This window comes from Microcebus murinus, chromosome X (genome assembly GCF_040939455.1).
Source record: "Microcebus murinus isolate Inina chromosome X, M.murinus_Inina_mat1.0, whole genome shotgun sequence".
Lineage (NCBI taxonomy): Eukaryota > Metazoa > Chordata > Mammalia > Primates > Cheirogaleidae > Microcebus > Microcebus murinus.
In genome coordinates, this window is record NC_134136.1 from 63,944,494 (window position 1) to 63,960,388 (window position 15,895).

Below are 15,895 nucleotides of genomic sequence, written 5' to 3' on the forward strand. Positions count from 1 at the left end.
CTGGAATGCAGTGGTATCATCACAGCTCACTGCAGCCTCCAATTCCTGGCCTCAAGTGATCCTCCTGCCTTGGCCTCCTAAAGTGCTATGAGTACAGGCATGAGCCACTGCACCCAGCCTGTCTGCTCTTTTTTTTAACACCTGCCACCTCTGTTTGTGAGTCTCACTTGCTCCCTTCCCTGATTCCTCAAAGACAGAAACAGAACAGAACCAAGGCTCAGAATTTCAGAATTTTTCCTATGCTCCTTGTCCCGGAAGCAAGTCTACAACTTTTTGGGCATCTCTCAAAGTCTTCATTGCTGGCAACAATCGTAAACAGAGAGTGACGAGAACTAACAAGAGGAAAAGTACACAGTGCCGCTCGGGGTTGTCGCCACAACAGCAACGGAAGTGAGGTCCAGATCAGTCTTAGCGCCAACTCCTCCTCTCCCTGCCCTCTGTGCTGACCCTCTGCCTCGTGAAAAGGATGGATGCGACACCAAAGCAAGCACGGGAGAGAAGTGGGTATTTTGTAAGGGAGAGGTTATTCCCAGGAAGAAACAGGAGCTGCCACGGTAAGCCTGCAGGGGAGAGACAGGGGAAATCCCAAAAGACCTCACCCCCGGGATAGCAAGAAACTGCGGCAGCCATTCAAATATATGCAAATATGGGGACACACCAAGGTTGGGGGCTGATTACATATCCAAATTCAGGCAATATATTACAGCATTTTTAACAAGGGACCTGCAGGCAACCATACAATTTTAAGGCTGGATGCGGTTTCATGGCCAATTGTTGGGAGCATTTCTAATGTGGTATTGCCACCTCCAGGCTGAAAGGAAGAAGTTCACCTGAACGTCACAACTTCAGCACGGAATGAACAGATACCAATGTCCTTATTTCAGCTGCAACCTTCATGTAAAACAAAATTTTAACCTGAATTTTCTGTGAATTTCATTCAACTATGCTTTTCTTTTAATATGTCAGCATAAATTACTACAAGATGCATGTAAAATAACTGAGATTATATTAGAAGCACATCTGAGGAAAACCTCGAGTATTTTAATGTTTATCCCTTACATGTAAATAAACCAGTAAGGTAAAAATTTTGGTCTATGAAGAGTCCAGTGAATCTTCCATCATTTCAAAGGATATTATAAGATTCTCAAAACAACAACACCAACCAAAATCAAGTAAACAGGGCATTATAATTTCCCCAAAGTTGAGAATCTTTAAATCAACTGTGTAACAAACTTTAAATCATAATGTTGGAGTTAATTTTATTTATAAAATAAAATTCCTAACATAGGTAAATGCAGTCAGTAACATTTTAACACATAGAGTTACAACAGAAACTCTGTAAATATCACAGAAAGTCTGAGGTAAACCATGTCTTTCTGGTATTCATCCAGAATTGCTGTTCTCACATCAAAAGGTAAAGAACATGTGCTCATATAAATAGTGAGCTAATATGAGGGGGATTTCATTTTATTAGTGTTAAAGATTTTACCGTTATATACACAGGATGTTTATGTATCCATCAAAGGAAAAAAGTCTGTGAACCATTTTTTCTCTATTGTAGATATGTAGTAAAGTATGAAAACATTCCTGGAAATGACAAAAACAGATGTAGGACTTTGGTTCCCTCTAGTGAGTGAGGGAGGAGAAGGAAATATTGGAGAGTATACACAAGACTTGCTTTGCATCTACAATTTGTTTTTTAAGCTGAGTGGTGGGTACGTGGGTGTGTGTTATATTAACTCTGTTCTTTGTATGCTTGAAATATTTCATTGTTTTTTTTTTCTAAAAAGCAACTAGCAGCTGGTAGGTAGAAGATGAATAAAGTAGACATGGGGCATGGCAACAACTACCTCATGGTCTATGCTGGAGATTTTGTATACATTACTTCATTTAGTCCTAACAGCAACCCTACAAAGTAGGTGGCTTTATCTTCATTTTACAAGTGAGGAAACTAAGGCTTAAAAATTAAGTTAATTACCTTGGGTAACAGCTTCTAAATGGTAGAATTGTGAACTGACACAATATAAAAGTGGTAAAAAAAGTTCAGGCTCAGATCAGGTAGGGGAGCAGAAGGACTTAAAATGGTGAGTTTGACTTTTGGGATGGTGGCATGAGATGCTCATTGGACCCACTCCCCAGGGAAACAAGCATAGCTGGTGGAAACTATAAAAACAACCATTTCAAATCTCTAGAAACTGTCCCAATGGAATATGGTAAGTGAAAGAAAAGTTAATCAAGAAAACCCACTAAAACTCAGTAAGAACAGGGAGAATTTATAGCATGTGAGCCATGCCTGACCAGCTCTCCTCCGCTCTCCCTCCTTCCCAGCTCAGCTTGACAGAAGCTCCACTCCAGGCACTTGTGGCCAAGAAGAGAGGCCTCTCTCGCTGGCTCCCGGTCAAAAAATATGATTTCTCACCAGGAGAGACAGGCTACCAGCACATCTCACTCCCTTCAACTCTGTGTAAAAGAATGTAAATTCCTGGTGAGTGTGGCTGAGAGGTTGAAAGCTCCCTTCATCCAACCCCCAACACATAGGTTGGAGGCTCTACCCCAGCACTGGCAGGTTGAAAATACTGGGGCTCAGTGGGCATGGTGGCTCCCGCCTGTAATCCTAGCATTCTGGGAGGCCAAGGCAGGAGGATAGCATGAGGTCAGGAGTTCGAGACCAGCCTGAGCAAGAGTGAGACCTCGTCTCTTCTAAAAATAGAAATAAATTAGCTGGGCAACTAAAAATATATAGAAAAAATTAGCCCGGCATGGTGGTACATGCCTATAGTTCCAACTACTCAGGAGGCTGAGGCAGGAGGATCGCTTGAGCCCAGGAGTTTGAGGTTGCTGTGAGCTAAGCTGACGCCATGGCACTCTAGCCAGGGCAACTGAGCGAGACTGTCTCAAACAAATAAAATGAAATTAAAAATACCGGGGCTCAATCACCTCACCTCAGCTCTCATGGAGGGCAGAGGTTCCATGCTGGAAGAGGCAAGCTAAGAAGACCAAAGGCTACTACACTGCCCAGCCCCCAGAGGAATTAGATTTTGCCCAGGGCGAGAGGCAGTCCATAGGAACAGAGAGTTCTAAAGCTCTCTGCAAAGAGAGAAATTCAAGCCTAAGGGCTCTTGCAAAAACAATGGAGATTTTTATTTTTTATTTTTTGAGACAGAGTCTCACTTTGTTGCCCAGGCTAGAGTGAGTGCTGTGGCATCAGCCTAGCTCATAGCAACCTCAAACTCCTGGGCTCAAGCAACCCTTTTGCCTCAGCCTCCTGAGTAGCTGGGACTACAGGCATGCTCCACCATGCCCGGCTAATTTTTTCTATATGTATTAGTTGGCCAATTAATTTCTTTCTATTTTTAGTAGAGACAGGATCTCACTCTTGCTCAGGCTGATTTTGAACTCCTGACCTCGAGCAATCCGCCCGCCTCGGCCTCCCAGAGTGCTAGGATTACAGGCGTGAGCCACTCGGCAATAATGGAGATTTTGGTAGTAAGCAAATAAAAGGAGGCTAGTAGCTCCTCTGATTTAAGAGCAACAAGCTGAAGCATAAGCTAGCTAGGTCACCAGAGAGAACCACCTAGGAAGTGCTAAGAAGAGTCAGAGCAAATCTCAAAGTCTGGTCTCAACAGCTATCCCTACTTGAACTTAATTAGATCAGATGGTGGAGTAATTTATGCTGCAAGGAGTTGTCAAAAACATTAGAGCCATCAGCTGGAAATTAATAGAGCCTAACACCTGGGTGTGATACCATATGGAGTTGACCAGAGAGATCAGGGAGATAGACAGTCAAAGGGAGTCCTGCTAAAATCACTATCATTCGAGGGTGACTGCATGCCTTACCAATGCTGTGCCCTCTGAGGAGTGACAATAGAGGTTGTACACTGTGGGGAAAACAAACTTCACTAAAATGGTCTAATCAAGTTACTAAACAAATAAGCAAACAACAAAAATAAGGCCCACAGAGTAGGGAATGGAATCAGCATCCAGAGTTGTGAAACCTAAAATTACCTAAAACATCTAGTTTTCAACCCCCCCAAAAAAATTATGTGACATGCAAAGAAACAAGAATGTGTGACCCGTTCGCTGGGAGGAAAATAAGAGACAACAGAAATTGTCTATGAGAGTGACAAAATGTCAGACTTAACAAAGACTTCAAAGTAGCCATTATAAATATGTTCAAAGAACAAAAGGAAACCATGCTTAAAGAAGTAAAGGAAGCTATGACGACAATGTCCCAACAAATACAGAACATTAGTAAAGAAAAAAAGAACCAAATGAACATTTTGAAATTAAAAAGTACAATAGCTGAAATTTGAAATTTCTTTAGAGAGGCTCAACGGTAGATCTGAAACGGCAGAAGAAGGAATCAAGAGATTTGGGTTGCAAGACCCAGGGATGAGGACGTAGCAGCTTTCCAGCTGGTTTTCTCTTCTAGGTAAAGATAATCTCTATTTGGACCACAGCCTTTGGTTTTCCTGAAGGCAAAGGCAGCACATGCTTAAATAGTCTTATATTTTTTAAAAACAAAGGAAGATTCTCTGAGATCATTAGACTCTTGGTCTAGGGAATGTCATCGTCCAAATTATTTAGGTAACATTTTTCCTCTATGTTTTTCATCTTCCTTCACTCTTTAAAAAAATTCTCTACCACTTTCCCTTTCCCAAAATCTCCAATCAGGCCTCATCAAGTTCATCTTGATTCTCTTCAACCATAACTCCATCAAGGAAATCTTTAAATCCGATAAAACCTCAGAAAATAGTCTCCTGGTCTAAGCTGCTTGAGTGGACTGATCCAACTATATCAGGAATCTTTGAGAGAAAAATTCTCAAGCACTTAGTTGAATAGATGAAAACCTTGGGTGGCCTGACCTTATCATGGACCTGATGACTTTGATTCTGAAGACAAACATATGTTAAGCTTGGATATTAATGAACTGAAACTGCCACAGAAAGTCAAAAAGACGGGTTTCAGGAGGGGACAGATTCTTACATGAAGCACATCTACACCTCAGAGGACAAGAACGAGCAGGGGCACCTGAGCACCATGCACAAGCAACACGAACAAACACAACTTCCTTATCCTTAAGAAGTCCTGCCCAAGTGTGGTGCTGTGGCCTGACTGCTCTGCAGAGGAGGGGCACAAGATCTACCTGAGACCTGCCATCTGTGACAAAAGCCCAGCAAAAAGTAGCAGCAGAGACACTGTCTCAACTATAATGGGCCTCTTAAGCTAATTCCTTGCTTCGGCCATGAGGGGTTCACAGTCACCAAGTTCTGGAGGCACAACAAACGTTTCATATTTTTCCAGTCAAAGGGAGAGGATGATCATTGAAAATTAGAAACCAAAATTGGAAGCTGAGGCAAGAAGAGCCACGAAGAAAGCCCACAGTGTCCTCCTCTATCTCCTTGAACCTGAAAGGAAGCCCAAAGACAATGTCTCTTCCAGGTGAAATACAAAGTCAGGGAAGTTTACATTTAACTTGATCTTTCCAGGAAGGCATCTGATTGCCTTGTAGTTACAGTGAAGATTTAATAGCTCACACTCACCAGTAGAATTCACTAAATGATTGCTAACCCTTCTCCAAACGTTATGGTTTGGGGAGAACCACCAATCTGGTTGACCTGACTTCCACCTTGGATTCCACTAAGCTCTATGAATGCAAATTGTCCAATAGTAGGATACACAATAGCGGAAACCTGCTTCTGCCTTCCGCCTCTGTAGTTTACTCAGATTACAATGATCTGCAAACATGTAATAAAAACACTGCTTTCACAATAAAAACACAACTATCATCCTAATTATTCTTTCCTCTAATTTTATTCTGGGGCCAATAATATACAGAAATTTAATATTTGATGGCACAAAAGAGGTGGGTAGTAACAAAGGTCTATTGGAATAAGAATATGATACCAAATAGTAAGTCAAATTCACAGGAAGAAATAAAGATAAACAGAATAGTAAATAAGAAAGTTAATATAACAAACACTATTAAGTATATCCTTGCTTTCCTTATTCTGTTTCATCAATAGACATAAAATTATATTATATATAACTGTGTATTATTGTGTTTTGACATATATATTAATAGATATTTAACACATTGACTGCCACACTAGAAAAAATTTTTTCCTTGGGGCCACAGTGTTTTATTACAAAAATAGAATAAAAACTTCAAAACCAAAACAATCCTTTCTAATTTAATGAAAAATTTGTCATTTTTATTATGTTCTGTGCATGAGTTATATGCAACTTGAAAAATAGTTCCTGCAGCTCCCAAGGTGAAGAAACATGTGAGTTACACGTGCTTCATGAGGCCCTGGACTCAAAACTAGCATAAGTTCAATATAATTCCCATGGAAGTTAATGTGTTAATGATAAAAGGGCCAATTCTCCAACAAGGTCATAACAATCCTTAATGTGAATGCACCTAACAACAGAGTATCAAAATACATAAAACAAAAATTGATAGAAGTGAAAAGAGAAACAGATAAATCCACTATTATGGATAGAGACTTCAACATCCTTTACTAGTAATTGACAGATCCATCAGGCAGAAAGTTAGTTAGGATACAGTTGAACTGAACAGCACCATCAATCAAGTGATCCTAATTGACATTTATAGACTATTTCATTCAACAGCAGCAAAATATACATTCTTCCCAAGCTCACATGCAACGTTCACCAACACAGACCACATTATGGGCCATAAAACACAACTTAAATTTATAAGAATAAAAATCAACAAATGGTGATGGAACAACTGGATATCCACAAGCAAGGAATAAAGTTGGACCCTTACCTCACACCATATGCAAAAGTTAACTTAAAATAAAGACCTAAATATAAAAGCTAAAATTATAAAACTTTTTTTATTTCAGAATATTACGGGGGTATAAATGTTTAGGTTATATATATTGCCTTTGCACAACCTGAGTCAGAACTACAAGTGTGCCCATCCCTCAGTGTGCACCGCACCCATTAGGTGTGAACATGCCTGCCCCCCGCCACCTGCCCAACACCCAATGAATGTTACTTCCATATATGCACATTAATGTTGATCAATTAGCACCAATTTGATAGATAACACTTAGAAAATAGAGAGGCATAAATCTTCATGACCTGGATTAAGCAACAGTTTCTTAGCTATAATACCAAAAGCATATACAACTTGAATGAATGAGGAGTTGCTTCTTATGGATGAGCAAGGAAAGTGGTTTCTTGAGATAGAACCTACTCCTGGTGAAGATGCTGTGAACATTGTTGAAATGACAACAAAGGATTTAGAATATTATATATATTTAGTTGGTAAAGCAGTGGCAAGGTTTGAAAGAATTGACTCCAATTTTGAAAGAAGTTCTACTACAAATAAAATGCTATCAAACAGCATCGCACCCTACAAAGAAATCTGTCATGAAAGGAAGAGTCCATCAATGTGGGAAATTTCATTGTTGTTTTAAGAAATTGTTGGGCTGGGCATGGTGGTTCATGCCTGTAATCCCCCGCACTCTGGGAGGCCGAGGCAGGCAGATTGTTTGAGCTCAGGAGTTCGAGACCAGCCTGAGCAAGAGCGAGACCCTGTCTCTATGAAAAAAATAGAAAGAAATTGGCTGGACAACTAAAAATATATAGAAAAAAATTAGCGCATGCCTGTAGTCTCGGCTAGTTGGGAGGCTGAGACAGAAGGATTGCTTGAGCCCAGAAGTCTGAGGTTGCTGTGAGCTAGGCTTACACCAGGAGACTGTGGCTCCGGCAAGAGAGTGAGACTCTGTCTCAAAAAAAAAAAAAAAAAAAAAAAAAAGGAAAAGAAAGAAACTGTCACAGCCACCCCAGGCTTCAGCAAACACCACACTCATCAATCAACAGTCATCAACATCAAAGCAAGACCTTTTATAGTAAAAAGATTATGATGGCTCAGATGATTGTTAGCATTTTTTAGCAAACAAGTTTTTTAAATTAAAGTATTTACACTGCTGTTTTAGACATAATGCTATTCCACATGTGATAGGCTATAGCATAGTGTAAACATAACTTCTCTCTCTCTCTCTCTCTCTCTCATTTTTATAGATTTAGGGGGTATAAGTATGGTTTTGTTACATGGATATATTGCATAGTGGTGAAGTCTCAGGTTTCAGTGTACCTATCACCCGAATAGTACACGTTGTACCCAATAGGCAATTTTTCATCCCTCATCCCCCTTCTACCTTCTCCCCTTTTGGAGTCTCCAATGTCTATTAATCGAATCTGCATGTCCATAAACATAACTTTTATATGCACTAAGAAACCAAGAATTCATCTTATTTTATTGCAATATTCACTTTATTGAGGTGGTCTAGAACTGAGCCCACAATATCTCCAATGTATGCTTATATCTGGTAAGAATATAATATCCAGGTGGATACGGTAGCTCATGTTTCTAATCCTAGCACTCTGGAGGCCGAGGCAGGAGGATCATTTGAGCTCAGGAGTTCAAGACCAGCCTGAGCAAGAGTGAGACCCCCTCTCTACTAAAAGTAGAAAAAATAAGCTGGGCATGGTGGTGCATACCTGTAGTCCCAGCTACTAGGGAGGCTAAGACAGGAGGATCGCTTGAGCCCGGGGGATTGGTGATTGCAGTGAGCTATGATAATGCCACTGTACCCTAGCTGGGGCTACAGAGTGAGACCAACTCAGAAAAAAAAAAGAACATATTATAATATCCAAAATATATTAAAAAATTATTGCAACTCAAGAATGAAAAGACAACTTGATTTTTAAAGTGGGCAAAGGATTTGAATAGACATATTTCCAAAGAAGATATTAAAATATCCAATAAGCTGCTGGGCACGGTGGCTCACGCCTGTAATCCTAGCACTCTAGGAGGCTTAGACAGGAGGATCATTTGAGTTCAGGAGTTCGAAGCCAGCCTGAGCAAGAGCAATATCCCATCTCTACAAAAAAATAGGAAAATTAGCCAGGCATGGAGGCACACGCCTGTAGTCCCAGCTACTCGGGAGGCCAAGGCAGGAGGATCACTTGAACCCACAAGTTTGAGGTTGCAGTGAGTTACTATGACGCCACTGCAACTCTAGCTGGGGTGACAGAGAGAGAGAGTCTGTTTCAAAAAAAAAATTCAATAAGCAAGACAAAAAGATGCTCAATATCATTAGCCATCAGAAATGGAGAGTGACTGCTACAGGGTACAAGGTTTTTTTGGAGGGGAAGGTAATGAAAACACTCTGGAACTAGATAGTGGTGATGGCTGCACAATCTTGTGAATATATTAAAAAACATTGAACTGTACACTTTTTTTTTTTTTGAGACAGAGTCACTGTTGCCCCAGCTAGAGTGCCGTGACATCAGCCTAGCTCACAACAATCTCAAACTCCCGGGCTCAAGAGATCCTTCTGCCTCAGTCTCCCGAGGAGCTGGGACTACAGGCATGCGCCACCATGCCCGACTAACTGGCTAACTTTTTCTTTGTAAGTTGGCCAATTAATTTCTTTCTATTTTTAGTAGAGACGAGGTCTCACTCTTGCTCAGGGCCTCGGCCATCCAGAGTGCTAGGATTACAGTCATGAGCCACCGCACCAACCCTGAACTGTACACTTTTAAATGGTAGATTTTATGGTATGTAAATTATATCTCAATAAAAAGACAACCCAATTTAAAAACAGGCTAAGGATCTGAATAGATATTTCTCCAAATGAAGATATACAAATTGCCAATAGGTACATGAAAGATGCCCAACATCATTATTCATGAGGAAAATGCATATCAATCTCACAATGAGAAACCACTTCACACCCACTAACATGGCTATAATCAAAAAGTCTGACAATAACAAATGTTGGCGAGGATGTGGAGAAAATGGAACCCTCATACACTGCTAGTAGGAAAATCAATTGGCGCAGTCACTTTGGAAAAGAGTCTGACAGTTCCTCTAAGTGAAACATAGGCTGGGCGCGGTGGCTCACACCTGTAATCCTAGCACTCTGGGAGGCTGAGACGGGCGGATTGCTCGAGATCAGGAGTTCGAAACCAACCTGAGCAGGATCAAGACCCGGTCTCTACTATAAATAGAAAGAAATTAATTGGCCAACTAATATATATAGAAAAAATTAGCCGAGCATGGTGGCACATGCCTGTAGTCCCAGCTACTCAGGAGGCTGGAGCAGAAGAATTGCCTGAGCCCAGGAGTTTGAGGTTGCTGTGAGCTGGGCTGATGGCACAGCACTCACTCTAGCCTGGACAACAAAGCGAGACTCTGTCTCAAAAAAATAAATAAATAAAAATAAAGGTGAAACATTGAGTTACCATATGATCCAGCAGTTCCACTCCCAGGTAAAATGAAAACATATGTCCTTGCAAAGACTTGTACAATGAATGTTCATAGCAGCACTAGTCACAGTCCATCAGCTGGTGAATGGGAGAACAATATGTGGTATCCATGCAATGGAATATTTGGCAATTTAGAAAACCATGTACCAATACATGCTATAATGTGAATGAACCTTGAAAAAATTATGCTAAGTGAACAAAGCCAGACACAAAAGGATATGTGTTGTATGATTCCACTTAAACGAAATGTCCAGAATAAGCAAATCCATAGTGACATGAAGTACTGTAGTGTGGTTGCCTTGAGCTAGTGAGGTTGAGGGGAAAAAGGGAGTGACTGCTAATGGGTATCCGTTTGTTTGGGGGGTTATGAAAATGTTCTAAAATTGATCGTGGTGCAAGTTGCTCAACTCTGCAAATATACTAAAAGTCATTTAACTGTACAACTTAAATGGGTGAATTATATGGTATGTGAATTATACCTCAATAAAGCTGTTATATAAAAAAAGAAAAGGTAATATTCTATTTCTTAAGCTGGGTGATGGGTACATCGGTGCTCATTTTATTATAATTCTTTAAATTTGCATTTAGATTATTCTTTTTGCGGATAAAATAAGTATCTTAATAAAAACATTTTTTAGAAGTCTGACTGACCTGGATTCTGGCTCAGCCCTTAACAGCTATGAGTTCTTGGACAGATTACTTAACCTAAGGCTTCCAATGTCTTATCTATAAAGCAGAGACAGTAATAGTAGTGACTCTCTCATATGCTTTTACATCATATGCCTGGCACATTGTTAGTGCTATTATTAGCTAATGTTAGCTATAAGCAGTTCAACCACTTGCCTAAAAATCCCAGGTTCATGGAGTCTCTCTCTTTAAACTCTAATTTCCATATTTGCTATTTCATAAAAGTTCAAAACTTCGATTAGGAGAATAAAATTGATCTTCAAGTAGAACTTAGCGAATTCGACTTTTAAAATGTCCTCGCAAAACAACTCTATAAAGCTAATAAATAAAGCTCCTAACAAGCCAGGACAAAAAACAAAATTTCTACCACTTCTTTTCTCACTCTGTTGCCTAGGCTAGAGTGCTGCGGCGTCAGCCTACCTCATAGCAACCTCAAACTCCTGGGCTCAAGTGATCTCCTGCCTCAGCCTCCCATGTAGCTGGGACTACAAGGTATGTGCCACGACTCCAGGCTAATATTTTTTATTTTTAGTAGAGATGGGGTCTTGCTCTTGCTCAGGCTGATCTCCAACTCCTGAGCTCAAGCAATCCTCCCACCTTGGCCTCCCAAAGTACTAGGATTACAGGAGTGAGCCACCACACCTGGCATGCCACTTCTGAGGGTTGGTGTCAACTAATGCTCTAGGCTGGCTCTGGGAGCTCAAATCTAGGCCAGATTGAGAATATTATTTTCAGTGTTGAGCTGCCTGCAGAATCCATGCCTGTTGTGAATCTAGTCTCCAAGTTAAGTCAACAGAGTCTCTGTGTATTGTTCTTGCTATTGTCCCACCTCGACTTCCTGCACGTGACTTTAAAGGTAAAACTTCGTCTTCAAGCCTATCATACAGTTTTCTGGGCCAGATTAATGTGCCAGTGAATGTGTCAGGGATGGGTTGCCAGAGGTTAAGGAAGGGTGGGAGAGATGTGACCTTTATCTAGGTCCCTTACAAGGACATTTATTATTAAAAAAAAAAAAAAAGGAAAAGAAAAAAAAAAGAATAAAAAGAAAGGGAAAAAAGGACATTTATTCTTAAAGGAGACACTATTCTATTGTTCATCATGAATATGAAACAATTTATATCCACGTATAAGTATTATCAGAGCACTTTGCTTAAAGTACCAGTCACACAGCTCACAGTAAGTGTTGGTTTCCTTCCACCTTTCCCTGCCTTTTATCCATGTCACTGCGTGAGACTTCCTCTACCCAGGCAAGAAGGAAAAGCGAAAAGAGATGAAGCTATGTAGTTTAGCTATTTGTCAGCAACTCTGATAAAACATTCACTGGGTCAGAGGAAGCCCAAACCATTGAATCTAATCATAATTTTGCTTTCAGAAAGCCTTCCCTGACCCTTCCTCCCATCCCACTTAGTTGATACCAACATTGCAAAGTCTCACTGCATCCTTTTAATTACCCTTTTGTAATACAACATGTTTATAATAATATCCACATTTCCATCAAGATTCTAAGCTCCATGAGAGGGGGACCTTCTCCTCCTTGTTCACTACTGTATCCCCATCAGCTAGTACAGGGTCTCACACATAGTAGGTGCTCAATAAATTATTTGTTGTATTAATGGATGATCAATCCATGTAACAATGAATGAATACCTGGCATCATGAACAGTGATAATCAAAAGCTCAATGGGAGCCCCTGGATGTCCAAATGAGGTGGTACTAAGAAAGAATCTCATTGCAAAACAGCTTAGATGGAGAAATGTTAATGATTTACCTGTGGTGGGTGAGTACATTTACAGCTGAAGGATGATTCGCACAGTAAGCCAGGTACATAGATTTAAAATGAGGCATGAGATTCAGTAGACAGCCTCCTACTTTGTGTTGATTTTCTGGAAACCTGTAAATAAAACAGATGAAACACAGAATGTAAAATAGGAAACAAGCGGTAAAGGAAGATGATACCAATTAAAGCTGGCAGCATGAAAACTTTTCGAAAGTTTTGCCAAAGTTAAAAGAGAAACTATAACTATTTTACCAGTGAAATGCAGGCTCTTGACCACTGCTTTAAACTCTAGCCACCAAACATAGCTCTAGTACCTCTACCTACCAATGTAGAGCCCTGCTGGTAATACTAACAGTTGTTTGACACTGTGAACACCACCACCTAGTGCATTGTCTCTGTATTGTTACTTTGGTCTGGGACAATGTATCAAAACTGTACCAAATGTACAAATACAAAGGGCTCTTATATAAAACAACAAGTAAAAGAAAAACAAAACACAAACAACCTTGCTGGCTATCTTAACAGAAACATGCCACACTTACTTTGAACATTCTTCCAAGGCTTGGCAGAGTGTCTGTTGAAATGTACATACTTCCTCAAAGTTTCCCAGTAAAGATGTAAACTCCACAGTACTCAGACTAAAAAAAACCAAAGTACATGTAGTTAACAGAACTTGAGGATGACTTTATTTACCTATCTCTGTCTACTTAGCTGATAGTTTGCTAATATATGGCAAATATGAGGGAAGAAATTCCTATGTTTTTAACTTTTGTTTTTTAATTTATACCAGCTCTATGGTCTTAGGCAAATTTCTTAAGCTTCTTTCCTTTATTTCCCTTTTATATAATAAGAATACTGATCCTAAAGAAAGTGAGCATCATAAAGGACATTTAGGTATTTTATAAAGCAATGAGTAAATTAATGACAAGTGCTTAATATCTAAGTATCTAAAGAGATAAAATACCTCATAGCTGTGAATAAGCATAAAAAATTCTTGAGTACCTTCCTCTAGAGGAACTGGAAAAGTAATTGAAGAATATTATATATGCTCACATAATACACAGGAACAAGTAGCAAAATCAGTGTTCACCTAAACTAAAATGCTCACGAATCAACTAAAGGAAATCTTTATGAGAGGAAGCAGAAGGGAAGAAAATGATATTGATTTTGTTTGTTTGTTTATTTTTGGAGTGGAATGGCATCAAATAAAAGGCAAACTGAACAATTTTATCCAGGGCCTTGTATGAAGAATGTTCTTATCCCTACCAGACTGTAAGTGATAATAATAACAAAAGCCAACACTCATACAGCATTGAACATTTGTGCAAGCATTTTACAAATAAGAACTTTTTTTAATCTTATAATAACTCTATGAGATAGGTACTATTGCTGGCTCCATTTTACAGGCACAAAAAAGTGAAGTAGATCACCCAAAGCCACAAAACCAGTAAATGGCAAAGACAGAAATTGAATCAAAATATTCTAGCTCCAGAGTCCATGCTCTTAACCACTTTTTGGGAGAAAACGTTTTGGAAGATTTGCTTAGAAGGCCAGTGTCTGCCACATGTTCTTTCTCCTTAATAATATACAATAATAATAATATTGCAATATTCCCAAGAGAATAATTTTTGCTGACTAATAAAGAAAGGGAAGACCCAAACAAACATTACCGGTAACCTCTAGAGAATAAAAAACTCCCAGTTCCTCTGCTGTAATGCCCTCCTGAACCACAAGCTGGAAAACCCCTATTCTGGTTGTCAAAAGCGAAACCTTTAGCCAGCCAGCTTCCTTGCCTGTTGCTCTCTCAGAGCAGCAAGAACCTGAGTTGGGGCTTATTTGGCCCCTTCAGGATCAGACAATAATCAGTCTGGTTTGCTCAAATCACTTCAGGGCCAAAAAGATAGTTAGAACTAATGGAAACTTACTATTAATATAATTGCATTCTGAACTTGTTTAGGAGCTATGTAGGTCTCGCACCTCCTCTGCCCTGGCTCTTTTCTTTTTCCTCTTAACTATATATTTTTTGAGACAGAGTCTCACTCTGCTGCCCAGGCTAGTGTGCCATGGCATGATCATAGCTCACTGCAGCCTCCAACTCCTGAGCTCAAGCGATCCTCCTGCCTCAGCTTCCCGAGTAGCTGAGACTACAGGTCTCAGCTCACTCTCAGTCTCAGCACACTCAGTTAATTTATCTATGTTTTGTTGAGGTGGTGGTCTCATTATGTTGCTCAGGCTGGTCTTGAACTCCTGCCTTCAAGAGATCCTCCTGCCTTGGCCTCCTAAAGTGCTGGGATTATAGGCGTGAGCCGCCGAACCCGGCCCCTCTTACTATTTCTTGATTGCTAATCTGCCCTGCTTTCATTTGACATTTTACCATCTCCCTTCCCAGGGTTATCACTTCAGTTTCCCTCTCCTCCTCTGCCTGTCACCTCCAGAAAATAGAAGGCATATTTCACTCGGTGGCAGGAGATACAGTGGACCCAACCTGGCCACTTACTGCCTGTGTAATGGGCAAGGCAGTGAACTCTGGATTTCAGTTTCTTCTCTATTCAGTGAGGATAGTCATTTTCCCAGGGCACTAGACCAATGCTTTACTGAGGTTCCATTCAGCTCTAAAAACTATGATTCACAGAACACTTCATATTTCACATAATAATAACAAAAAACACTTTGTTGTTGATCATGTTTAAACTCTTACAACACAGGAATACAAAATCCTTTCATACTGAAGTAAGATTCCCACAGTGCCAGGAGAATAACCAAGTGGGAAAATTAGCAAGACATTATATTTAAACAAGCATAATTTGCAAAAACAGAAAAAAATAATGAAACATTAAATTTATTTAAGCACAAAGTTAATGATTTAGGCAACTGTCCAGCAAAAGCAAACTCTTACTGAGGTAAAGGGACAGGCTTTTGTTTTCCATTTTATGGGCTGGCTGCTAAATTTTCTATTTGACTTATATAGATCGTGATCCCTAGTGAAGTTTAATCACTTAAAATAAAAGCAAATAAATGTAGTGAACCACTATTTGTTAAATATGTTATGTCTATAAGCATAATAAAATTAATGGTCAATATTTTTCTTTCATGAAAACTGAAGTTTTCAATTCAGGC

At 39.8% G+C, this 15,895-nt stretch overlaps 1 protein-coding gene and 1 pseudogene across 4 annotated transcripts in view; one reads left to right on the forward strand and one right to left on the reverse strand.

Annotated features, from left to right (window-relative positions):
• The window catches only part of ARHGEF6 (Rac/Cdc42 guanine nucleotide exchange factor 6), a 116,880-nt gene that overhangs the window by 34,396 nt on the left and 66,589 nt on the right, over window positions 1-15,895 (reverse strand). For all 4 annotated transcript variants that reach the window (XM_075999396.1, XM_012756353.3, XM_012756355.3 and 1 more), the window contains 2 exons: window positions 13,321-13,416; window positions 12,770-12,892 (listed from right to left, as the gene is read on the reverse strand). In XM_075999396.1, coding sequence (XP_075855511.1) covers window positions 12,770-12,892; window positions 13,321-13,416 — 219 coding nt within the window. The remainder of the gene's footprint in view (window positions 1-12,769; window positions 12,893-13,320; window positions 13,417-15,895) is intronic.
• Window positions 4,871-5,795, forward strand: LOC105866769 (chorion-specific transcription factor GCMa pseudogene; annotated as a pseudogene).